The sequence below is a fragment of the Diuraphis noxia genome, unplaced genomic scaffold (assembly GCF_037042655.1).
Source record: "Diuraphis noxia isolate RWA-SAM2 unplaced genomic scaffold, SU_Dnox_SAM2 contig0001, whole genome shotgun sequence".
NCBI classification, from domain to species: Eukaryota; Metazoa; Arthropoda; class Insecta; order Hemiptera; family Aphididae; genus Diuraphis; species Diuraphis noxia.
Genome location: NW_028301711.1, coordinates 83,884,863 through 83,911,930, shown reverse-complemented (window position 1 = coordinate 83,911,930; position 27,068 = coordinate 83,884,863). Strand labels below are relative to the sequence as shown.

The 27,068-nt window shown below is 26.8% G+C and overlaps 1 protein-coding gene and 2 pseudogenes across 6 annotated transcripts in view; 2 read left to right on the top strand and 1 right to left on the bottom strand.

Annotated features, from left to right (window-relative positions):
• LOC107167479 (lachesin-like) overlaps positions 1-26,765 on the bottom strand; it is a 30,858-nt gene extending 4,093 nt beyond the window's left edge. The window contains exons 1-7 of one of the 6 annotated variants that reach the window (XM_089217185.1): positions 26,200-26,584; positions 21,625-21,679; positions 18,906-18,980; positions 5,563-5,804; positions 3,744-4,000; positions 3,407-3,670; positions 3,190-3,329 (exon numbers count right to left, since the gene is read on the bottom strand). In XM_089217185.1, the coding sequence (XP_089073311.1) occupies positions 3,190-3,329; positions 3,407-3,670; positions 3,744-4,000; positions 5,563-5,784 (883 nt within the window). In that variant the 5' untranslated portion in view covers positions 5,785-5,804; positions 18,906-18,980; positions 21,625-21,679; positions 26,200-26,584. The other 5 variants (XM_089217182.1, XM_089217184.1, XM_089217180.1 and 2 more) reach the window with 5 other exon arrangements.
• LOC149062151 (uncharacterized) lies at positions 12,150-16,054 on the top strand (annotated as a pseudogene).
• Positions 17,974-18,686, top strand: LOC149062150 (uncharacterized; annotated as a pseudogene).
• Positions 26,766-27,068: the final 303 nt, after the last annotated feature.

Sequence of the window (27,068 nt, the reverse complement as noted above, 5' to 3'; positions counted from 1 at the left end):
ATTATTAGGTCAAAAGTAAACATTTTCCAACAGTTTTCAAAAAAATCGATATTTTTATATGGTTGTAATTCAAAAACTAATCACTGTAAATACTTGAAATTTTCACCAAATGTTTATGTTAGTGTTATCTATATACAGTTTAATTTTCAAAAATTTCGACTTTTTTTGATTTATTTATAGACCACTGAAATTTTCGATTTTTTTGAGAATTTTGTTTTGAAGTGTCAGTAAAAAAATGTTGGACGACCAAAAAAACTTGAAAATTTAATACAAGGTTCCTTATGAGTTGTTCTAATTGTAGATAAAAAAAATTAAAAATCGATAGTCACAATATTTTTTATAAGCGTTTATAGTTCAAAATTTTACGAAATCTGTCGAAAACGCGAAAATTTGCAAGTAATTTTGAATTTGAAAAATCATAAAATTTTTGAGTTTATAACTAAGGATTAAAAATATAACACTAAGTTTTCCATAAGTTTTCCTTCAAATAGCTATAGAGAAAACTCGAAGCGTCGTTATAGGAAAAATTTTAAGTGTGTTTGAATTTTAAATTTTTACGAAATAGCGTAACGATAACGATTTATCCTGAAACGATTTTAAACATTTGTTATTTTTCAAAAAGTATAAGTCCTAGATACTTGAAAATTTTACCAATTATTTAGATTGGCATTTTCTTTACATGATTTAATTTTCAAAATATTTTGACTTTTTGAGGTATTTATAGACCACTGAAATTTTCAATTTTTCTGAAAATTTTTTTTTGAAGTGTCGATAAAAAATTTTTGGCCCTATAAAAATACTTGAAAATTTAATACAAAGTTCCTCATAAGTTATTCTTATAGTGATTAAAAAATTATAAAAATACATAGGCACAATTTGTTTTAATTAGCATTTGAAGTTCAAATATTGACTTAATACGTAAAAATTACGGCAATTTTCAAATTATCTTAGATCGAAATTCATAAAAATATTTATTTTTAATTCTAAGATTTGAGAATTTAATACAAGGCACATAATATAATTTACAATAGCAGTTGAAAAATAAAATAAATATATAGCCACAATTTTTTTTTACATGTATTCAAATTTTAATTTTGACAACATACGTAAAAATCACGAAAATTCGTAAATTATTTTATCCTAGAAATTCATAAAAAATTTTCTTTTTATACCTAAGATTTGAAAATTTAATACAAGATTCCTTACAAATTTGTCAATCTTTATCACAAAAAAAATGTCCACCGGAAATTCAAATTAAATTTTAATTAGCATTTGAATTTCAAATATTGACAAAAATTCGTCAAAACCATGAATATTTGCAAATTATTTTGTAGTTCAAAATTCATAATATTTTTTGTATTTATATCTAAGGTTATAAAATTTAACACCAAGTTTTCCATAAGTTTTGTTTCAAATAGCTATAGAGAAAATTTGAAGCGTCATTATAGGAAAAATGTTTTGAGCGTTTTGAGTTTTAAATTTCTATGAAATCGCATAATGATAATGATTTATCCACAAACAGGTATTCGTATATCTATGATAATATAAGGTATTATGAATTATGATAACTACACTAATTGATTAACCAGGCTTTTTGCAAAATGCGACTTAATTGAAAAATAAAATATTTGTTTCAAAATAGAATATATGACAATATTTATATATAATATATCCTAGACTGACAAATCATCCCCGTTCAGAATCTTTTTCGTATACAATGATACCTATCATTGCATTCAAATTTAATCTCATCCATTACAGTAACCTACTGTACAGCAGAGCGACATCCACGACTTACCCGCTTTTTTTTAACCTTGAAGTACCTGAAAAGTATACTTTAACTAAAGATGGAAGGCAATTTATGCAGTACTATAGCGGGCCATCAGATGATCGAATTTTGACTATTGTAAGGGAATAATAAATTATAGCAAAAAATACAACAGCATGGTGTTCACTGTTCATAGCACTTTCGTGTGAAAATAAATGTCTAATACCAAACGAAATAATAAATTGTCAACTTGGAGACATACCAAATTTTATACACATTAAAGAGAAGCCATTTTTTCTGAGAGGCACAATTGGGTATTGTCCACCCCTATCAAATACAAGAGCAATTGGACATTATTTGGGTTTTGCTAAACGAAGCAATATATTTTGGGAAGTAAGTTAATATTATTAATACTTTGAAATTTAGCTTACAAAAAACTTGAGTTTTAACAATTACAAATAAATAACAATAATAAGTACTACAAACAATATTTCAAATCATTAAAGAAAAAAACCATCACAACCCATTCTTCATAATTTAGTAAACCAACCACGGTCCTCAATCACTAATCAAAATTCTTATTCAGTCCTACACAAGAACTTCACAGGTCACACATCTGTTTTAGTATTTTTATTATACTACGCTTATCATTATTCCTTTGTTCGTTTTACTATCCACTGCTTACTATTCTACAATTCAGATTTAAAATATTAAACAAAAATGATGAATAAATATGATAAATTAATTTAATTTATCAATATCGAATTACAAAAATGTAAAATGTATTGTTTTAGGTTCATGATGACTTGAATAAAAAAATCAAACCAGTACGATCATCGAAACAGGTCACGGCTGCATTACTACTCTATACCGAATAAATGTAAATATTATATAAGTATTTAAAAATTAAAAGGACAAAATTTTGATAGAAGGATTATAATGATTTTATTTTTTTTATACATTTATTTTAAACTCTGGTTTAGATAGAGTACTGATATTTGTTTTGTAATAATATAATATAAGTACATGCTTCAGGCGCTTCAGCAAAGTTGAAAAACAGGGACGTTTTTATAATCGTGGATAATCGATGTTAAGATAGAGCACTAATTTTTAATTTTGTATATTCTTTGAGCACTAATTGAGCACTAAAAATTAGTAGTATAGCGGGAATTAGTGCTTTTCATGATCCCGCTAACTTCACGCACCTTAATACGAAACATGAATAAATATACATGGTCAAAATAATATATAAATTTGTAGGCGAATTAAAAGCATAGGAGAAAAAATATTAAAAACTGGAAATATTCTACTGAGAACTAACCATAAATTGACTTATGCCCTTTTTTATAAAACATCTAACTTAAGCAAAATCAGTCGAAATCCTGAATACATGATTTCTTATTAATGGAAACAATATTTACCATAAAGAGTCACTGTAACTTCAGTAGTTCCTAATACATTTGATGCTTTACAGACATAATCCCCATATTGACGGTTTTCAATTGAAATAATTCGTATAGTAGTGTCTGTTATTTCATCTGTAGTAGCGAAATGTGATATTCTAAAGGGAAGGAAAAATCACTATACATTTTATTCAAACATTATTAATGTTTTAGAGCGCTCAACACTTGAGTATACTTGTAATGTTGATTATTAGATAGTTGTATTCCATTATTTAACCAAATGATAGCTGGTGGAGGATATGCTTCAACATGGCACTCGAGATCCATGTCATACTGTAAAGCTTGTCCCAAATGACGTTTGGGAATTGTTATAACTGGAGCAAATTCAACCTCTATGGCAATATGGCGCCTGGCACCTCTGCCAACACCATTTTCAGCTACACAGAAATATGTTCCACGATCTTCTTTAGTAATAGAAGGAATTTTCAAAATGTTACCTCTAGAAGATTAAATTGATGTAGGTAAATGTTTAATTTTTATATTATCTATTTTTTTATTATTATAGTTGGTACCTAAATATTGATATATTCTTAGATAAAATTGCATTGTTTGCTCGTCTCCAGGAAACTTTTGGGCTAGGGTATCCACCAGCATAACATTCTAGTGTTACTGATTGACCTTCATTTACAACCAATGATCTGGTTGAGTTGTCAGAAATGAATGGACGTCTACGTACTATTAACTCGGTTTCAGCTGATAATTTGTTATTTGTTCCAAGATTCACATCACAGCGATAGAAACCGGCATCAGTCTCTTGGATATTACTAATCTGAAGTTAAAAATTTATGTTGGTAAAATTATTTTATCACGAAGTAATAGAACTGATTTGGGAAAATGAGAGACTCCCGGAAGATTGGAGCACTTCGTTAATATGTCCAATACATAAGAAGAATGACCTTCAAGACTGTAAAAATTATAGAGGTATAGCTCTAATAAATGTAGCCTATAAGATTCTGGCGTATTGTATTCTCGATAGGATAAAACCTCTATCGGAAGGTGTTCTGGGAGAATACCAGGGGGGTTTTAGACCTAACAGATCTACAACAGATCAGATTTTCTGTATTCGCCAAATTGCATAAAAGTCATGGGAATATGATAATGAATTATACATTCTATTTATAGATTTTGAGAAAGCATATGACTCCATCCATAGATCTACTCCAATCAACATATTAAAAGAATTTAACTTCCCAATAAAACTAGTAAACTTGATAAAGGCTAGTCTTGAAAACACTTTGATAAAAATTAAAATTGCGAATGCAGTATCGGAGACAGTTAGAGTATCCACGGGCTTAAGACAAGGAGACGCTCTTTCTCCTGTCCTCTTTAATCTAGTGCTTAAAAAAATTGTCAGAGAACTAAACACTATTCACGGGGTTGCGATGGGTAACACGACAATAGGTTTACTAGCATATGCCGATGACTTAGCCCTTTTGGGAAATAATTTAGATACTGTAAAACAGAATTGTAGAAAATTAATAAATGTAGCAGGCAAATGTGGTCTAAAGATAAATGATAAAAAAACGGAGTATGTCATAATTGGAAGAAGAAGTAGAGAATACCGACAAGGAGAGTTTATAGAAATAGATCACCATAAGTTTAAGAGAGCGTCACATTTTAAATACCTAGGATCTATAATAACACAGGATAGTGACCTTAAGATGGAGATGGACACTAGGATTCTAATGGGAAATAGGTGCTATTTTGGCCTAAGGAGTATGTTTAGCTCAAAAATCTTGTCGACAAAATTAAAAATACAATTATACATGACCCTGATAAGACCAGTAGTGTTATTTGGTTCTGAGACGTGGACACTGAGAAAGGTAGAAGAAACAAGACTTGAGGTGTTTGAACGAAATTTCTAAGAAGAATCTATGGACCATGTATCGATTCTGACACTGGAGAATGGAGGATACGCCACAATGATGAAACTGAAGAACTTATTTAAAAAACCAGATATTATATCCGAAATTAATAGAAGAAGATTAATGTGGGCTGGGCAATGGGCATGCCTGGAGGAAAGAGGGCTCTTTCATTAAGGCGGTTATTAAAGAAAATCCGTCTGGGAAAAGACCGTTAGGAAGACCGCGCTTACGGTGGGAGGATCGTATCAAAAAGGAAGTTAAAGCAGTGGAACCAAATACACAGTGGAGAGAAGCTGCAGAGGATAGGGAAAGATGGCGACAAATTTGTATGCAGGGATGGTCTTGAGGGCCGTAACCCACAAGAACAAGAACAAGAAGAAGAAAATTATTTTATCAATTATCATACTATGTATAAAATGTAGATACCATTTTATCAATTATCATACTATGTATAAAATGTAGATACCTGTAATGAGTAACTATTGCTATCCATGTCATATCTCAATGATAATCTTGAATCTTTGATGATGAGTGTACTTCCAGATGAAAATGTAACAGGATCAGTAGATCTTTCTTTGTCAACCTTAATCCACAAAATATTGAAATCAGAAGCATATAAAACTGTACATTTCAATTCAGTTGTATCACCAATATCTGTTATACGTTGCTGAGTAATATGTGATATCATTGGTGTTCTTTGAGAATAAACTAAAATTAAAATTTAATTGGAATTATTAGTAAAATTAAGCAACATTTTAAATATTTAATTATAATATATTATATTTTTCATTTATATAATCTCTACATACATCATTTTAATTCATTTGTGAGTGTTATATTATTATTTTTTTTTTTTAATGAATTCAAATGAAATGTGTCATAAGTTTTCTGAAGCATTATCTGATTTATTGAAAAATGAAAAATATAAACAAATAATAAATCATTTTTGTAATATAATAATATGTGTTATAATTACAAGAAGTGAAATTGGATAAGGACAAATATGAGAAGAAAATGGAGAATAAAAGTGCAAAGCCTTTATACTTTTATAAGGTATCAAGGCTTTAGGGATACCTGCCACAACTCTAGATTTATAGGGCTGGCGAAATTGCATCATTAAGTTGGATGGATAGTCCTGTTAGTGGCAGGGGCGCCATTTCAGTTTTAAAATAGGGCTGCCAAATTTTTTAACAGGCCTCATTTTTCTAACAACAGGCCACAGTTATAACAATGAAAATTTAAATGTAGCCATGTTGGAGTTATTTCTAACCTCACTATTAGGGAAAAATAAATCTGCAAATAGAAAAAGGAACTGCAAAATAAAAATAGAACCCTATGCTTCCATAAAACTTGTACTTCTTTTAGATTACAGTAGGTAGTTATTAGAAAGCTACTTTTTTTGTAATTTATATGCTGTTATATAATCTAGATTACACTGTCATCTATAAGCCCAAATCAAACATTTAATAATAGTATCTTAACTTAAAATGACTAGTACCATAAATTAAAATTGAATCTTTAATCATACAAATAAAGCAGTTACCAACAAAACGTCGTTGCCAAAACAATACCACGTATCTCCAAAAAAATCAAAAATGAGTTATATACATCAAATTTTTCAGAAAAAAAACTCATGTTTTAGTGTAAATATCACGTATAATACACAAAATCCAAAGAGAATATAAACGTTGAAACATTATCACGTATCTCCAGGTTATCATTTTATACAACAACTGTTACTACAGTAGGTACTATTTTATAATTTATAATAATGAAATAATGATTAATAATTATTTGTACGTTCAACGTCATTTAATAAATCATTTCTTATAACTTTAAACTCAATAATATGAACGAATTCGAAATTGATACACTGTTAAAAGAATTTGATGAAGTCGTTGATGATGGTAAATTATTTAAATTTTTTGAATAGTCACATTATAATAATTGTAAATAAATATTTTAAGTGATAATAATTTTACTTTTTTGACATTAGAATTCAACATATCAGACCATACAGATCAGGGCAATACAAAAGATGATTTACAGGTTTGTAATGATACACTGTTAAAAGAATTTGATGAAGTCGTTGATGATGGTAAATTATTTAAATTTTTTGAATAGTCACATTATAATAATTGTAAATAAATATTTTAAGTGATAATAATTTTACTTTTTTGACATTAGAATTCAACATATCAGACCATAAAGATCAGGGCAATACAAAAGATGATTTACAGGTTTGTAATGATATTGTTCTTGATGTACAGGAAAATAAAAAAAGGTCACCTAAACCTGGAAAAAAAATTTAAATAAAATATTACGTATATTACGTATGGAAGGTAAGCCTTATTTAGGTTATAGGAGAATTAATGAAAAGAAAATCCATCATGATGTTGATAGAGCAGCTAAACAAATGGGTCCTACATGTAATAGCAAGATTTGTGAAAAGTCTTCCAAACGAATGTGTAATACATTTTCTGAAAATGATAGACTTGATATATTTACATATTTTTGGACAAATTTAAATTGGGATGAGAAACAAATGTATGTATCTTTTTTGGTGAAAAAAGTCCCTGTAGAACGTAGGAGGAGTGATGCTTCATCATCTCGAAGACATTATACATACCATTATTATTTAAAACTTCATGGTGAACTTGTTAGTGTATGTAAAAAGATGTTTTTGAACACTCTAAGTGTGGGCGAATGTCAAATACAAGGTTGGTTTATAGATAAAGGTGAAGAAAAAACTGCATCTAGTCAAAACTCAATTCCACGCAAAACAAAAACAAACAACAAAATGTTTGTTAGTACTTTTCTAGAATCATTGCCAAAAATGGAGTCTCACTATTGTAGAAAATCTACTTCAAAATTATATCTTGAACCTATAGTACAATCTCACTTACAACTCTATAATATCTACACAGAAAAATGTAAGGAAGAGGGAAAAACATTAGTATCAAGAACTAATTTCATGAACATTTTTAATGAGAAAAACCTGTCATTATTTTCACCTAAAAAGGACCAGTGTGACTTATGTTGTGGCCATAAAACTGGAAACATAAATGATGAAGAATGGCACAAACACATTGAAAATAAAAATCGAAGCAGAGAAGAGAAACACATTGATAAAGAGAAGTGGCTTTCAGATGAAATTTTTGTTTTTACCATGGATTTACAGGCCGTTAAAATATGCCCCTCATTGAAAGCTAGTGCATTATATTATAAATGTAAATTATGTGTTCATAATTTCACAATGTACAATCTTTCTTTCCATGAATGTTTGTGCTACTGGTGGGACGAGACTCAGTCCGATCTTTCAGCGTCTTCATTTACAAGTTGTATAATTGACCAGCTAACAAAGTGTAATAATAAAAGTCCAAGTAAAAATTTTATTTTGTGGAGTGATGGGTGCTGCTATCAAAATAAAAATACCGTTTTGGCCAATGCATTGTTAGAGTTTGCAGTCAGTAATAAAGTAGTCATTGAGCAAAAGTATTTAACTAAGGGCCACACTCAAATGGAGTGTGACTCAGTGCACTCTGCCATAGAGAGGAAACTAAAAAATATAGATATCTACTTGCCTTCTGATTACTTAAAAGTTACAAAAAATGCAAGATCAAAACCATTTTCTTATGAAGTCAAATCATGTGATATTTCTTTTTTTAGACAATACCAGACTAACTTTTTTAGGTATAGTTCTATAAGACCTGGGAAGGTAGCTGGAGACCCTACTGTAACTGATATTAAAGCTATCCGATATAATTGTAATGGTACTATTGATTACAAACTAGACTTTAACCATGAATATTCTGATCTAGATTCTGTACAGAAAAAAAGAAATAAGGAAAAACAACCTGTATCACCTATAGTGTATGACCAGCTTCATGAGACAAGTTTAAAAATACCTAAAACCAAATGGGATCACTTACAACAACTCAAAAAAGTACTTCCAAATGACTGTCATTCATTCTATGACCAAATAAAATATTAAAATGTAATGCAAGGCTGAATTTAAAGTGATTTAACTGTTTTTTTATTGTTTAATTGTTAAAAATAATTAGATATATTTTAATTTTTTTTTTAAAGATTACATACTATTACTATTTTTATATTCAAGACTGAATGGATAGTGATATTACAACTGTTTTTTTATTGTTTAATATTGTTAAAAATAATTAGATATATTTTAATTTTTTTTTTTAAAGATTACATACTATTACTATTTTTATATTCAAGACTGAATGGATAGTGATATTACAACTGTTTTTTTATTGTTTAATATTGTTAAAAATAATTAGATATATTTTAATTTTTTTTTTTAAAGATTACATACTATTACTATTTTTATATTCAAGACTGAATGGATAGTGATATTATAATATTGTTTTTTACTATATTGTTTTAATTATAACTAACAGGAACAATTTATTTTTGTTTTACATTTTAAAATGTTGGTGATATTAGTTTAATTTTAATTAAATAGAATTAAGTGTTTAACAGAATAAAGTGAATTTTTATGTGATACTAAGTATTTTTTATATTATATTGATACAATATACATACATTTTATGAACATAATAATTACTACTAAGCACTATGGAACTATGATCAAATATCACGTATCTCCACTATATTGTCTGAATAGTAGAGACAATACCTCGTAAGTCCTAATTATAATTACTGATTATTTTAATTGTAGGTTGTATGAAAAATTATTTTTTCAAACATAATTTTGATAGCCTTTTTAAATATGAGGTTAATCTATTCCCGAAATTTGATTTTATAATTAGTTTTTTGTGTCTCCTGAAAAATTTACATTTTGGAGATACGTAGTATTGTTTTGGCAACGACGATTAAATATACATAAAAAAAAAATTTATGTTTCTCATACATGTAGTTATTTGAAGTAAGCAAGCAAGATGCAAGTAATTAATCAATACATTATTTATAGTTTGAAATTAAAAATTCCACTTAAATAAGTTTGTATCTTCGAACTTTCAGTTGAGCAAATTCATCTACTGCTGCATTTAAGTTAACTTTGCCAGCATCTTCTTTTTCTAGAGCAATTACCATTAAATCACTCAAACGATCATTGCTCATAATAGTTCTAATGTAGGATTTCAATCTTTTGAGAGAAGAAAAGAACCTTTCATTAGATGCTGTACTTATTGGGAGAGTAATAATAATGTGAAGAATTTTTATTGTTTCAATAAAAGCTCCAGAGTGAAGAGTCAGAGTATTCATTATAGAATACAAATCTGGTTTTAAAATATCTTTATTTTTTAACAATGATTTTGACATATTTTAACAATATTTAAGGTGGCATCACTTAATGACTGGGCATCACATCTTTTCATGTGGTAACATCCTAAAGTTTTTTCTTGAATATTTAAGTTTTTATCTAAAAATCGAATTAAAAAACTTAACTGTTCTTTTTTACTTGCATCTTTTGTTTCATCCACCAACACAGCATATGCACCAACATTATTTATGCTACTCAAAATATCACAATCACAACAGCTTGTTTCAAAATTATATTTGGAATCATTTTTTATGTAGTTAAATATTTATCTTATTAGGAACAAAAAGCAAATTAAATTAATTCTTAACTCATTACATATTTTTATAATTGTTGAGCTATCATAGTTATTTAACTCAAGGCTAATAAAAAATTTTTAAATTTTTTTGTGTACTCATGACAAATCTGCCATAATCTAATTGTATAATATAAAATTAAGTATTTCGAATTCATATTTTACTCACTTCAACTACTGTAGGTAACTGCATAGGTTTTTTAGAAAACATATCATTTAAACTATAATAAGTAGATGCGCTTTTGAGCAATAATTTGTTTTTCTTGTCTCTTAAACGAGCAGCACCGCCCTTTCTTTTACTTCCCTTATTAGAATTAATCTGGCTCATACTGAGGAGAATTCCAAAAATTTCGAAATGAACCTTAATAAATTAAGAAAAAAAACTGCACCTATATAGTCGAGCAGTCAGATAATCACTACTCAGTACCTACTCACTACTCACTAGTCACTATTCACTAATTAATAGTCAGTAATCAATCATCGATGGGATTGTGATAAAACGAACAAGTAATAACCATAGAGTAACAACTCTATGGTAATAACGATTATAATTATTAATAGTAACAAAATAATTCTTATTATGTACCACGATTTAAGATACTATCTTAAATCGTGTTATGTACCGAACACTGCCCAGGCCACGGATACCAACTATGGTAATACCCAGTGTTCGGACTTATCTAGATATTTATCTAGATAGTTTTTTGTTCATCTTTTATCTTATCTAGATAAACAGTTATAAGGTATCTAAACGTTTATCTTAGATAAATAATTTACTAATCTAAATAAATTCATCTAGATACTTTTTTTATTGATGAAAATCGTAAGAATTGGCCAAACGATTTTTTTTAATTTTTATTAAATGTATTATTTATAAATAATACAATTTATAATAATATGTACAAATGACGTAAAATAACGACTGTGTTAAACTCATTTCCCATTGTCACATATCGTCATATCGATATCGTAGCCTGTAGAAATTAAAAATGTACAATTCGTCTATTTTAGGAATAGATGCTTGCCGTTGTCTGGTTATTATCGACGGTTGTCTATTATGGACTATTTATATTTTATACAATCATAATATTAAATATATAGTTACAACTTAGATAAAAATAACGGTCGCCGAAGCCCACAAAACACACTGACAATGTTACAGCCTATGACTTACCAGCGAAAAACATAATATACACAATATACCAATATACCAATATAGTCAATACGCATTCGAATTATTTTAGATTTTATTTATAGTTTGGTTTGTTGAGTGTGTTGTCTCTGTTTCCCGATAGTCGATTGTCATTCTTTGTCAGTTGTCATTTATTCATTTTTTCTGTCTTCACTGTCTTCAGTCATCAGTGTGTCACGTTACCGATTTCGGCATTTGTTAATACGTCAGAAAAATAATAAAATTTCAAAACACCGCCGTTAAAACTGTTAATTATTAAACATAATGAAGCGTTTTTTAGTTACAAGTTCTGAAAATAATAAAAAATTGGTTCAAGAAGCAATCGATGATCCTCCACCCGCTTCACTTAGCTCAGATGAATCAATGGTTCATAATCCTTTAGCTCAATCAACTACCAAAGTTGATAAATTTAAAAACAATTATTTGTTTAACGGTACATTTTATAAAGTGATTTCCAATATTGAAAATAAATTGGCTGTTCAGTGTCAATTGTGCAATAAAACAATACATGGAAACATCAATTCCACTGGAAACTTTTTAAATCATATTAAGGTAAGTATGTTAATTATAATCCATATGTATTATTTATTAATTAACATTAAAAAACAAATACTTAAGATATCATTTTTAAATTCAGTTTATCTGAGTATTAAAGCTAGAATAGGAAAAATCAATACCTACGTATAAAATATATAAAACAAAATAAATGAAAATTATTTATGTTTCAGAATAAACATCCTTCAGTATTATCAAAGCTACAAGCAAATAAAAATGAAAAAAAAAATTTGATCAATGCTAGTCTAAGTAAGACATTTTTTTATTATAATATATAAAGCGTGGATTTGTATGCATTTGCATATTTCTTCTGGTTGATTGTATGATATTTTAATTAAGAACAACATTTGTTACATGGCATAACGATTTAAAAAATGAAAATTTTTTATTCCATATTTTACATAGGTATTTTAACGTTTTCTATTTTAAGGGCTTATTTAAAAATTGTAATAGATAATATTTCATCTTTTAGTGCATATTTCGATATTTTTTTTTACTTTTTGGACATTTTTTAAAAACATACAATAATTGTCTGTTATAATATAAGAATAAAATATTATATTTTTAATTTTTATAGTTTTGAATAATATCAAATAAAATAATAGGTAGGTATACTTGTAAGAATAAACTGTTTTTCTAAATATGACCTTAGGGCTTAGAGCTTAATTAGAGTCACCTTAGAGTCAATAATCATTAATCGGGGAAATAAGATATGTAAAATAAGATAAGAAAATATCAATTATGATCATGATTGAACATTGACATTATTTCACTATAATTATAATTGTTTTTTTTTTTGCTTATTTTTGTACTCATATTTTAACATTTTACCAGTGGTTAAAGTGGGAAAAATGTTGACGGGGATTAACGTCACCAAAAATTAAGGAGCGTTCCCGAGTTCTTCATCCAAAGCCTATATTTAACTAAACTTTTTTAAGAAACCTACTAGATATGAATCTATAATTTGATTTTTTCATACACATTGTTCATAAAAAGTTTATGTTAATAGCATGTAAAATCAAATGTTATTCTAAGAAAAATTATTTTAAATATATATGCCTGCCATGTTAAAAATAAATAGCAATTCATTGCCTGAATTAAAAACAAAAATACATTTACATTTTAGTTATAAACATTTCATTAAAAAAAAAAAAATTAAAAAACAATTTGTAATAAATAATATCATTATTTATATTTTATATTCTTTTAGTGCAATATTTTATTTAAATCATAATTATTATATCACATGAAATCGCGTGAATGTGGATAACATATTACTAGGTACACAATAATTTATTATTTAATAATCGTTTATCGCACTAAACTTAACCATCTTCAGAACGTGGAGATAATTCGCGCAAAATAAAATATGTTTAAATTCGATGTTTAATCAATGTGTGTGTCTGTGTAAGCTATTTTATATTTAATAAATAATTTTTTTTAAGCGTCCGGACTTTGAAGGCTTAAATTAAAGGGGACGCATATTCTTACCTTAAATAAGAAGGGGTACTCCATCCCCCTCTTCCCCTTCACTTAAACCATTGCATAGTGCATGTTAGTGCATATATTTTTATACAAATTAAGATTTTTTAGCGCATATTTGGTTCCTTTTTAATATATATAAATCCGCGCTCTAATTATAATATTATTCTAACTCAGCCCCATTGTAGCAAGAACATTTTTGTTGTACCTATGCTATTGTTATTATTCAAAAATTAATTTTATTATTTATTAGGTAAGAAAGACATTTTAACATTATCAGGTTGTTCGAATAAACAATTGAAATTACCATACTCTCAACAATCTCAACTAAAGCAGATATCAAAGCAAAATGTAAATATATTTTTTAATTTTAGTAATCCTAATTTATAAATTAGACTATAAATATCTTTAAAATCAACTTGTTTAATTTTTTGTTTTATAGATTGTCAATTTGGTATTTGATTATATCATAGAAGAAATGAGACCACTAGCAACTTGTGAAAAAGCAGCCTTTAGAAATTTAATTATGGGTTTAACTGGTATAACTGATGTAGCTCATCTTCCAGACGGTAAAGTTATGAAGAAAGAATTGCAATTAAGGTATAAAAACTATGTCACAATGCTAACTGAATTAATATCTAAGCAATATTTTATATGTATAACCGCTGATATATGGTCTTGTAATAATAAGAGTTATCTTGGAATGACCTGTCATTATATTAATGAAACAAATTATAATAGATGCTCTTATATATTAGGATGTAGACGTGTTAAAGGTAGCCATACATACTTAAACATTGCTCATGGTATACTTGAAATCCTAAAAACATTTAATATTAAAAATTCTAAAATTACACATTGTGTGACAGACAATGCTTCTAATTTTGGAAAAGCTTTTCGAACATTTTCTAAGCAGCCACAGACACCAAATGTAATACCAACAATCCCTTTGGAATACTTTCATGAGAGCAGTTCTGAAATAGAATCTGAGTTAGATGATACAAATTCGAATGTTGATGTTGTTCAATTATCAAACATTTTTTTAAATTCAAATGAATTAACAAATGAGTATGATGATGATATTATTTTACCAGAACATTTGACATGTGCTTCACATACACTAAGTTTGATTGCCACTACTGATATCAGTAAAATTTCGGATTCATCATACAAAAATCTGTATTTGAAAAGTTACACAGTTATTTTGGAATATTATAAGTAGGAGTACTGTTGAATCTGACAAAATATATGATATATGCAATTGTAAGTTTCCAGTACCCATCTTAACAAGATGGAATTCAATGTTCTATGCGGTTAAAAAAATTTTATCTAATAAAGAAAAACTATTGTGTGGGTTTGATGAACTTAAAATTAATAAATTAAAAAGCGTTGAATGGAAGTTTCTTGAAGAATACTGTTTAGTAATGGAACCATTAGCATTATCCCTCGATAAATTACAAGGGGAGAAATCAACTTTCTTGGGTTATGTAGCTCCAACAATAATTGCACTTAGACTAAAGTTGATTCAAGCTACTCATTTACAATATTGCAGACCATTATCTTTATTAATTATTGCTAGTCTTGAAAAACGGTTTGATTATATTTTTCATTTAGAAACCCCCAAAAGCAGAACTTTTATCTTAGCTTCTATCAGCCATCCAAATTTTAAACTTAATTGGGTACCTGTAAGATATACAGATTTATGTAAAAAACTATTTATTTCTGAATGTGATAGAATAAACGCAGTTGAAAAAAATTCTCAAAATGTATCTGATGATGAAAATGATGATGTCAGTGATAATGAATTTTATAAAATTCTAACTGGAACTGATGATAATAATTTTGAAGGATGTAATTTTATGGATACTGTAGGAGAAAAAAGAAAGGAAAAAAATAATTTGGCTAGCGTTCAAGCACTATCTTACTTAGACTGTAAAAAAAAGGATTTATCATTATTAGATAACTTTCCTATTGTCAAACAAGTTTTTTTTAAATATAATATGTCCCTTCCATCGTCTGCTCCTGTTGAGAGACTTTTCAGTAGTGGTTCCCAAATATTAACTCCTAGAAGGAATAGGCTCAATGATTCAACATTTGAAATGCTATTATGTTGTAGGAATCAAAATATATAATATATTAAGTTCATTACATTTTACATATATTTAAAATATCTATATATTATGTACTTTTTATTACTGTATTGTGTTAAAATTAATTATTAAGATTATATAATTTACCTGATAATATTATGTGTTTGTTATTCTGTAAAAATAATTTTTATAGTTTTTTTAACTTAATTTTTTTTTAAAAAGAACATTACTAATTTTAAATTGTAATTTTTACTTATATTGTAATTAAAGCTTTTTATTGAAGTATATTTAATTTTGTTTAATAGCATTTATTATGTATTATTATTATATTATATAATATATACATTTTTCAAAATTTTTAACTTTATTGTAATTTGTTGGCTATGTCTATTATAAAAAAATGTTGTTATTATAATTTATTAAGATATTTGTTATTTTACATTAAATTAATACAAATTACAAAATTAACAAAAGTAATTTAACTAATTTTCATTTGTTTTTATTTATTAATTAATTATTATGTAAGTACCTAGTGCCCAATTAAAGTATACTTAAATTTAAAAATTTGAAATAATTTGCCTTATAAAATATGGATATTCATAAATAGAATGTCATACAGTTAATACTTATATTATAATTTAACTTTTGTCTATTGATAATTATAATTACAATTTAAATGATAATTATTATTATTATAACAAAGCATAATTATTATTAATATTTAATTTAAAAATGTGATTTACTTGTTCTATATATGTTAATCCATTAACATATAAAAATATTTTTTACACACTAAAAAAAATAAAATGAACAAAAAATAACTATATTGTTAGGTCAGAGATTATGGTACACCTATTTTAAAATAATTAAAAAAAAAATTTATCTTTTTTTTATCTAGATAAAAAAATATCTATCTTTATCTTTATCTAGATGAATATGAGTTAAGTCATCTTTCATCTCTATTTAGATACTTTTGAGTTGCATCATCTTTATCTTTATCTAGATAGAAAAATACTTATCTAATCCGAACACTGGACTAATACCGTTGCGTCGTGTTACGTTTCGATGAATCCCGTTCCTGTATGATGAGTACATATTTTGAATTTAACGTTAATATTTTAAGTGATAACACTCATAAAAGTATTATATCATTAATATTATTATTATATTATATATATATATATATATGTATTTTTCTTTCTATATCTCTAATATCTATTTATATTATATTATTTATAAAATATTTGTATTAACAATTAATTCTTATATCGATAAATACAAATCTGGCGAAATTAGTAGAAACAAATTTTTAAACATTGTGTGTTATCATTATTGTAAAAATGTTTAAATGTGAATTATAATATTATCATGTACCTATTAATTTATTTGTGTTATATATATATATATATTTTATATAAATCATCATATTATTATTATACCTCGTGGTGCCTAAATTAATTATTTTAAAATAATTGAAAACTTGTGACTGGTTAGTGTTAGTGTTACTAGTTAGTTCATTTATTTGTATTATACTTTTTTCTAAATTGTGATGGCATGCTCAAATTGTGGTGTTGGTGACACTGAGAGATGTACTGCGTATTGTGCGGCATCGGTCATCCAACACACACGCTCACATAATTACACAAGTCGTGTCCACAATATGTTGACTGTGAATCATGTTCTGTATTATTTTTGTAATCACGTGCGATCATTTTATATGAATATTTAATAAAGATTTAATTAAGTTCTTATACTTAACACCGTGTATTGTATTAATACCTTGAGATACAACAGTGGCGACGAAGATGGGATATTGAGAAGTGTTATTAATATAAAATTCACACGGATCAAAACGGATATAAAAAAATAAAAAATAAATGGCTAAAATTGGTAATATAGAAGAATTCAAATTACAGCAAGAAGATTTCGAAACCTGGGTAGAACGACTAGAACTATATAATATGCTGGTGAATAAAATAAAAGATAATAAAGCAGCTATATTTTTAACTTTAATTTAAGTGAAGGTTATAAAATACTTAAATGTCTTTGTACTCCAGAACTACTCAAAGATGTCGAGTATGAAAATCTAGTAAGTAATATGAAAAATTACTTACAAACGAAAGTTTCGATTCTTGCTGAACGTTCCAAATTCCGTAATTGTCTACAAGAAAATAATGAAATGATCGCTGAATTTATTACAAAACTACAAAAATTATCAATATTATGTAGTTTTGGAAATAACTTGGAGGAAGCATTACGTGATCAAATAGATCATGGTGTAAGCGACCGTATGCTGAAAAAGAAACTTTGTGAAGAACCGGATTTAACTTATGGAAGAACTAAAGAAATATGTCAAGCACACGAGGGCGCAGAGAAAAGTCTGGAGAACTTTCAACAGACTACCAAAGGAGAAGACAACTTCATAAAAAAGAAATCATCAAACAAATGGAAGGAGCCAAATTGGAAAAATGGGAAAAATTGTGACAATGCTGACGGCACATGTACATGTTGTGGTAATATGAACCATGTATTTAGTAATTGTTATTTTAAAAATCGAAATTGTGAAATATGTAATAGGAAGGGACATTTAAAAAAGGTTTGTTATTTTAATAAAAATAAAACTGATAAGGTTCAATCTAAGTTTTCAGATGCTAAAAATAAAAATCATTGTTGAATGTAAACAACACACCCTATAGTATGTAGATTATAAGTAAAATTATTCACACTGTAGTACAGCAGACGCTAAATAGGCATTTTGTATTACTAGCATATTCGTCCTATGTAGTAGCCTGTAGGACGATTAGTCGTTGTTTTATATTACGCCTCGGAGCACTATAGTTATTCGTATCAATTATACATATCATTACATATATCCGATCTTATTATTATTTACCTTAAGCTTCTGTGTATCTGGTGTACTTCAACAATTATAATAAAGGTAATGTTGGTACAATGAATAAAAAGGTTTCTAGAAACAAAATAAATAAATCAAATAATTTTTTGGAATCGGATAATTTAGACATAGATACATTATTTCAATTAGAATTAGTGAATAAAAATAATAATAACATAACAATTAAAATTCAAATTCAAAATGAAAATGAAATAATTGATATGCAATTAAATACAGGTTCAGCCATTTCAGCAATATCTTTATCAGATTATAAAAATAATTTTAATAATTTAACTATTGTTAAAACAAACTTAAATTTAAGAAGTTACTCGGGTGATAGTAATACACCAATTGGTTTAATAAATGTAAAAGTTAAATTTAATGAAAAAAATTATAACTTAAAATTATATATTGTTGAAAATGGTGGCCCACCTTTAACATGTAATGATGGTTGAAGTATTTAGGTATTAAGGTTAATATTGATTTTGAAATGAATAATATTACATTTCAGAATTACTCAAATCAAATTAAAGAATTAATAATTAAGTTTCCTGAAGTTTTTATTGATAAATTAGGTACTTACAATAAAAATAAATGTAAATTGCATTTAAAAGAGGATTTTAAACCGATTTTCTTTAAAGACCAAGTAGGAGTTGAGCTTGGTAGGTTAGTTAAAGAGGGTATATTAACACCAGTGGAAACACGTGATTTTGGAACTCCTATAGTACCAGTACCTATATTAAAGCCAATGGATCGATTCGTATTTGTGGAGATTATAAATTTACTATCAATCGTTACTTAAAAATAGATAGGTATCCACTCCCACGGATAGAAGATTTATTTTCTAACATCAGTGGTAGTGTAATATGGTCAAAAATTGATTTATCACAAGCATATACACAATTATCAGTTGCAGAAAATTCTAATGAAATTCTGACTTTATCAACTCATCGGGGGTTACAGGGGTTATATGTACCAAATAGATTAATGTATGGAATTGCTTCAGTGCCAGGGATTTTTCAGAGAGAGATCGAAAATTTATTTAGGAAAATAGACAACGTGATTTTTTTTTTAGATGATATTTTAATTCATAGTGATAGTGTATAAATAAATTAAATGAAGTTTTTAAGAAGTTGAAGGAATGTGGTTTAACAGTAGAGAAGAAAAATGTGCATTTTTCAAGATGAAATACAGTATTTAGGGTACAAAATAAATAAACATGGATTAAATACAAGCGAAACAAAAATTAAAGCAATTGTAGAAGCACCAATTCCCACTAATATAACACAAGTTAAGTATTTTTTAGAGATGGTAAATTATTATTTTAAATTTATTAAAAATAGCACTGAAATATTATATCCACCATACAATCTACTTAAAAAAGATAATGAATTTGATTGGAATAAGAAATGTGATAATGCTTTTAATGAAATAAAAAAAAATTCTAACTTCAGCTCCAATATTAACACATTTCAATCAAAATTACAAAATTAAATTCGAACACATGACCTCCACCCCTATTGAGCGCCCCATAAAATGAGTAATTAATGACACTGATCATATGTTAAACGTATAATGTATTAGGCAAAGCAAAGCTGGAAGCTTTTGACAGCAAATACATTATATGTAAATTATATGTAAAGCATATCTATAGAATTGTTGGTAGTTGCATAACAGTCAGGAGAGAAATAAGAAACTTTGAAATATGCCACCTAAGTGAATTATTTAATCAACATAAACTGTATTGTATCAAGTAGGGTGGTTGAACAAAAGGGCTAAATAATTATTTTGATGTCATGGTCTTAAAATTCTTGTTGTTATGGTCTACAAATCAGTGAAGGCTCGCAAATAAATTCATTGTAGAGACTGACAATTTATAATGTAATTTATTATATTATAATCAAGTTTGTGACTTGTGTATTATACCATTTATACCAATAATAAATAATAATATTATCATTACTACATGAGACGATACAATGTCGAATAACTAAATTCACTCGTTTAATACGGACGCACGACAATAAGATACGCTGCAAATTTTAGGTGTTAACTGAAATGTACGTGACGACTGCGATGCAAACGGCAGAAACTTTGAATGAGTCTAGTCTCAATCTCAATGTACTGTATAACATCTATACAATCTATCCCCGTCCTCAGCTTTGTCGTACATATGAAATTTGGATACACAATTGAGTCTCTTGAGATTCCCGAACTAGCAACCGTCATCGTTATCGATATTTTTCTCCCGTATTATTATTAAATGACACCCGTATTCCCATCATTAATGTAAAAATAGAAAACAAATATTATATTGTCAATTTTAATATCGAAAACTATAATTATTATTTTTTAAATGGATAAAAATATTAAATTATAATACAATTTTCTTCAAACTTTTTTATTTTGTAACTACTTTTTATTATAGGGAATCGCCGTCTCAAAAACTCCCCTGATGAGCCACCACTGCTATAAATCATAAAATCATTTCTAAAAGAAATTAACATCCAGATTCTACAACAAACATGAAATGTGTTCATGCATATGCCATAACCATGATCGATTATATGATAGCTCAACCGGTAATGATCTACAACGTATTTGATCTTAGGCGATCCGCATAATAGCTGAATTCAACGTTACCTATTTCATTGGACGTGGTCAAAGGTTTGGTAAAGTTTATATCGGTCAAACAAGTAGATGATAAAATGATACTCACCTAAGTGGATGCACAGCACGACGAGGACTTCATAGACGTTCTTCATCTCGGGGAACTGGAATTAACAGAAATGTTAGTGTCAACAAATGCCAAACAAACAAGTAAAATTTAATATCAATTAAATGTTTTTCGTTTTCGTGGAATGCGGAAACGCAAAAATCTTTTTTTTTCAAATCTTTTTCCGACTTTTAAACACACAGAGGTGAAGTTTATATAACAAACGCGCGTGTTGTTTAATCAAATAAAGCATTTATCAACTCGAAGTTTATAGTTAAATGCAATTTGGAAGAGATTTCAAAAAAGTAGCAGTCACAGTAATTCGTAATGTCAGAGTGGCAGTACTGTATTTAAGACGTAAGTAACTACCTACCACTGTAAGTTTTCCTTCAAGTAGCTATAGAGAAAACTCGAAACAACATTATAGGGAAAATTTAAAATGCGTTTGAATTTTAAATTTTTACGAAATAGCGTAACGATCACGATTTAAAATATTTGTTATTATTCAAAAAGTATATGTAGTAGATACTTGAAAATTTTACCAGTTAAGATTGGCATTTTCTTTACATGATTTAATTTTCAAAATATTTTGACTTTTTTGAAATATTTATAGACAACTGAAATTTTCAATTTTCTGAAAATTTTTTTTTGAAGTGTCGATAAAATTTTTTTAGCCCTATCAAAATATCTAGTTGGTACTTTGGTGGTCAAAATTAAAAATATTCTTATATATTTTTCTAAATAATCGGGATAAACAAACTAAAAATTAAGGGAAAAACGGAAAATTTTACGCACAATCAGTTTTCGACAAAATCGATTTTGATTATTGATGTAACTTTAAAACAAATGACCATTGATACATGAAATTTTCACCGAATGTTTTATAAGTATATTCTATTCGCCACGAAATTTTTAAAAATGTTTGACTTATGTTGTACTATTCATAGGTATATGCAATTTTCGATCATTATTAGTTTTTTTTTAAATTTATTTTTTGGGTAGAAAATATTGAAGATTTAATATATTGTTACAATAGCAGTTGAAAAATAAAAGAAATTCATAGGTAGTCACAATTTTTTTTTATAAGCATTCAAATTTTGAATTTTGACATGATACGAATTAATCACAAAAATTCGCAAATTGTTTTAAGCTAGATATTCATAAAAAATTTTCTTTTTAAATCTAAGATTTGAAAATTTAATACAAGATTCCTTAAAAATTTGTCAATCTTTATCACCAAAAAAATGTCCACTGGAAATTCAAATTAAATTTTTATGAGCATTTGAAATTTAAATTTTTACAACATTGAATTTTAACTTTTAGCGATTTCTTTATTTTGGTGTAACTCTAAAACAAATGACCGCAGATACTTGAAATTTTCACTGAATGTTTATATAGGCGTTTTGATTAAATTTTCAAAATATTTCAATTTGATTTGAGCTGTCAACTGACATTTTAATTATTCAGCTTTTTTAGTTTTATTTTCTATAAATATCGATAAAAATTTATTTGTTCGGTAGAAAAGCTTGAAAATTTAATACAAGGCTTCTAATACTAGGCATATTTTTTTTTAAACTTATATTCAACGTATATTATGGTGGTTTTATTCTGGGTACAGTCCAAAATACTTCATAAATAGCTTTTAATGATTAATTTTATAATGCATTGGCCAATAAATAAAAATAATATACCGTATAAATACGATTTTCACAAATATTTTCAGATGTTTCGCTTGCGCTAAAATTACCTATTGTAATTATTTATAGATACTTTTTTATATGCAAATAAACTGGTTCACCCAAGTTCACACACAGGACGGTTAACAGATGTACCTAGGTATACTATCTCGAAATTATGTCTAATATGCTAACTATTTACACGTTTTTAATGTAGAAATATCTTATGGTCTTAATTAAATATACAATATTCTAATTGACAATAATATGGATAAGAATGAATAAGATTTATGCTTTCATATGATAATAACATGTAAACCTAGCTAGGTATAGGTAACGCGTGCAATATAAAAAAAGCATGGTTAATCAATTAGTGTAGTTAGCATGTAATCATAATACTTTATATTATTATAGATATACATGTACCTGGTTTGAGGATAAATCGTTATCATTACACGATTTCATAAAAATTTAAAACTCAAACGCTCAAAACATTTTTCATATAATGACGCATCAAATTTTCTCTATAGCTATTTGAAGTAAAAGTTATTGAAAACTTAGTGTTAAATTTTATAACCTTAGATATAAATACAAACAATATTATGAATTTTGAAGTACAAAATAATTTGCAAATATTCATGGTTTTGACGAATTTTTGTCAATATTTGAAATTCAAATGCTAATAAAAATTTAATTTGAATTTCCGGTGGACATTTTTTTTGTGATTAATGATTGACAAATTTGAAAGGAACCTTGTATTAAATTTTCAAATCTTAAATTTAAAAAGAAAATTTTTTATGAATTTCTAGCTTAAATAATAATTTGCGAATTTTCGTGATTTTTACGTATGTTGTCAAATTTAAAATTTAAATGCTTGTAAAAAGAAAATGTGATTATACATTTCTTGTATTTTTCAACTGCTATTGTAAAAATATTTTAGGAGCCTTGTATTAAATTTTCAAATCTTAGGTATAAAAGGAAAATGTTTTATGAATTTCTAGAATAAAATAATTTACGAATTTTCGTGATTTTTACGTATATTGTCAAAGTTAAAATTTGAACGCATGTAAAAAAAAATGTGGCTATATATTTCTTTTATTTTTCAACTGCTATTGCAAAACTATATTATGAGCCTTGTATTAAATTCTCAAATCTTAGAATTAAAAAGAAAAACTTTTATGAATTTTGATCTAAGATAATTTGAACATTGCCGTAATTTTTATGTATTTAGTCAAAATTTGAACTGTAAATGCTTATAAAAAAAATGTGTGACTATATATTTCTTTTATTTTTCAAATGCTATTGTAAAACTATTTTAGGATCCTTGTATTAAATTTTCAAATCTTAGGTATAAGAGGAAAATTTTTTATGAATTTCTAGGATATAATAATTTACGAATTTTTGTGATTTTTACGTATGTTGTCAACATTAAAATTTGAATACATGTAAAAAAAAAATTGTGGCCATACATTTATTTTATTTTTCAACTGCTATTGTAAAAATATATTATGAGCCTTGTATTAAATTCTCAAATCTTAGAATTAAAAAGAAAAACTTTTATGAATTTCGATCTAAGATAATTTGAAAATTGCTGTAATTTTTACGTAATTAAGTCAATATTTGAACTTCAAATGCTAATAAAAAAAATCGTGCCTATGAATTCTTATAATTTTTTAATCACTATAAGAATAACTTATGAGGAACTTTGTATTAAATTTTCAAGTATTTTGATAGGGCCAAAAAAATTTTATCGACACTTCAAAAAAAATTTTCAGACAAATTGAAAATTTCAGTCGTCTATGAATATCTCAAAAAAAGTCAAAATATTTTGAAAATTAAATCATGTAAAGAAAATGCCAATCTAAATAACTGATAAAATTTTCAAGTATCTGCGACTTATACTTTTTGAATAATAACAAATATTTAAAATAGTTTCAGGATAAATCATTATCGTTACGCTATTTCGTAAAAATTTAAAATTCAAACGCACTTAAAATTTTTCCTATAATGATGCTTCGAGTTTTCTCTGTAGCTACTTGAAGCAAAACTTATGGAAAACTTAGTGTTGTATTTTTAATCCTGAGTTATAAACGCAAAAAAATTTATGATTTTTCAACTTCAAAATTACTTGCAAATTTTCGCGTTTTCGACAGATTTCGTAAAATTTTGAACTATAAACGCTTTTATTAAAAAAAATTGTGACTTACGATTTTTAATTTTTTTTTACTACAATAAGAACAACTCAAAAGGAACCTTGTATTAAATTTTCAAGTTTTATTGGTCGTCCAACATTTTTTTACCGGCACTTCAAAAAAAAATTCTCAAAAAAATTGAAAATTTCAGTTGTCTATATATAACTCAAAAAAAGTCAAACATTTTTGAAAATTAAACTGTATATAGATAACACTAACATAAACATTTGGTGAAAATTTCAAGTATTTACAGTTATAAGTTTTTGAATTAGAACCATATAAAAAAATCGATTTGGTCGAAAGCTGGTTTTGCGTAAAATTCCCGTTTTTCTGTCATTTTTTTTTTGTTTTTCTCGATTTTTTTGAAAACTGTTGGAAAATGTTTACTTTTGACCTCTATAATGCACCAAGGATCTTCAATTTTACATCGGAAACCACCCCTAAAGTTTGAAATCGAAGCATTATTTCGACTAGTTATGCTGTACACAGACACAAAAAAAAAAAACACACATCATTGTAAAATCAATACATTCTTCACTTCGTTCAGAATCTAAAATTAACATCAACCATGTAAGAAATAGGTACCTATAATACAAATTAATAAAATTGAAAAAATATTGCAAATACGAATTCAAAATTTGTTTAATTAAGCTATTGAGAACTCATTAACTCGTGTAATAATTGTAAAAATATTTGATGTCCATACTCACGTTTTAAGTGAAAAGTCAGGAAAAGTTTTTTTGGATTTGGCTTACCTATAGTGAAAAAGTTGATAACAGTTTTGACGTTATTAATTAATGATAAATAAGGTTTTCAATAGCTCGCGCAATATAAATTTTACAGGAAATGTTCCGGTTAATTAAACAGTGAAGACTAAAATGTATTACGGTGACTACATATTTTTCTATAGTTAATAATACGATAAAACAATTTCTGACCCGATCAGAGTCAAAGCCTTCTATAGTTCTATCCCTCAATCTGAGCATAAATTGTACATAACACTGATAACGCGCACTACACACTTTCTTAATACACCTATATTATTTAATATGTATATAACATATATATTAACTATGTGTTTATGTATATTTAATAAATATTAAACATGAAAATATTAACACGCACAGTTTTAGACCTGGGTGTCTAGGAGTCAAAAGAAAAATAATTGTATGATATTGTTCAAATAAAGAAATTAAATCCACTAGCAAATCACTTATATTTAAAAAATAGTAGTATAAAACGAAAACATACGAAAGACACATGCATTACATTAAATCATTAGTATGTGACTATATTATAATGCGTGTCTACGTGATGAATTACTATAGCAGTTTTAATATGAGTTAAGAATGCGTTACATCAGCTCTATTTTTTTTATAAATACATATTCACCGTTCTGATTATTATTATATTTAATCTACAGGATGACAACATTACTTACCGACTATGATATATAGGGTAGTGACTACTGGCTAGTATTGCTAGTAATGTAAGTAACTAGCAATTAAATATCTTAACCACACTACCCAAAGTATGATAAAAATGTATACAATTAATTTTTTAGGTACCTATGCCTGAT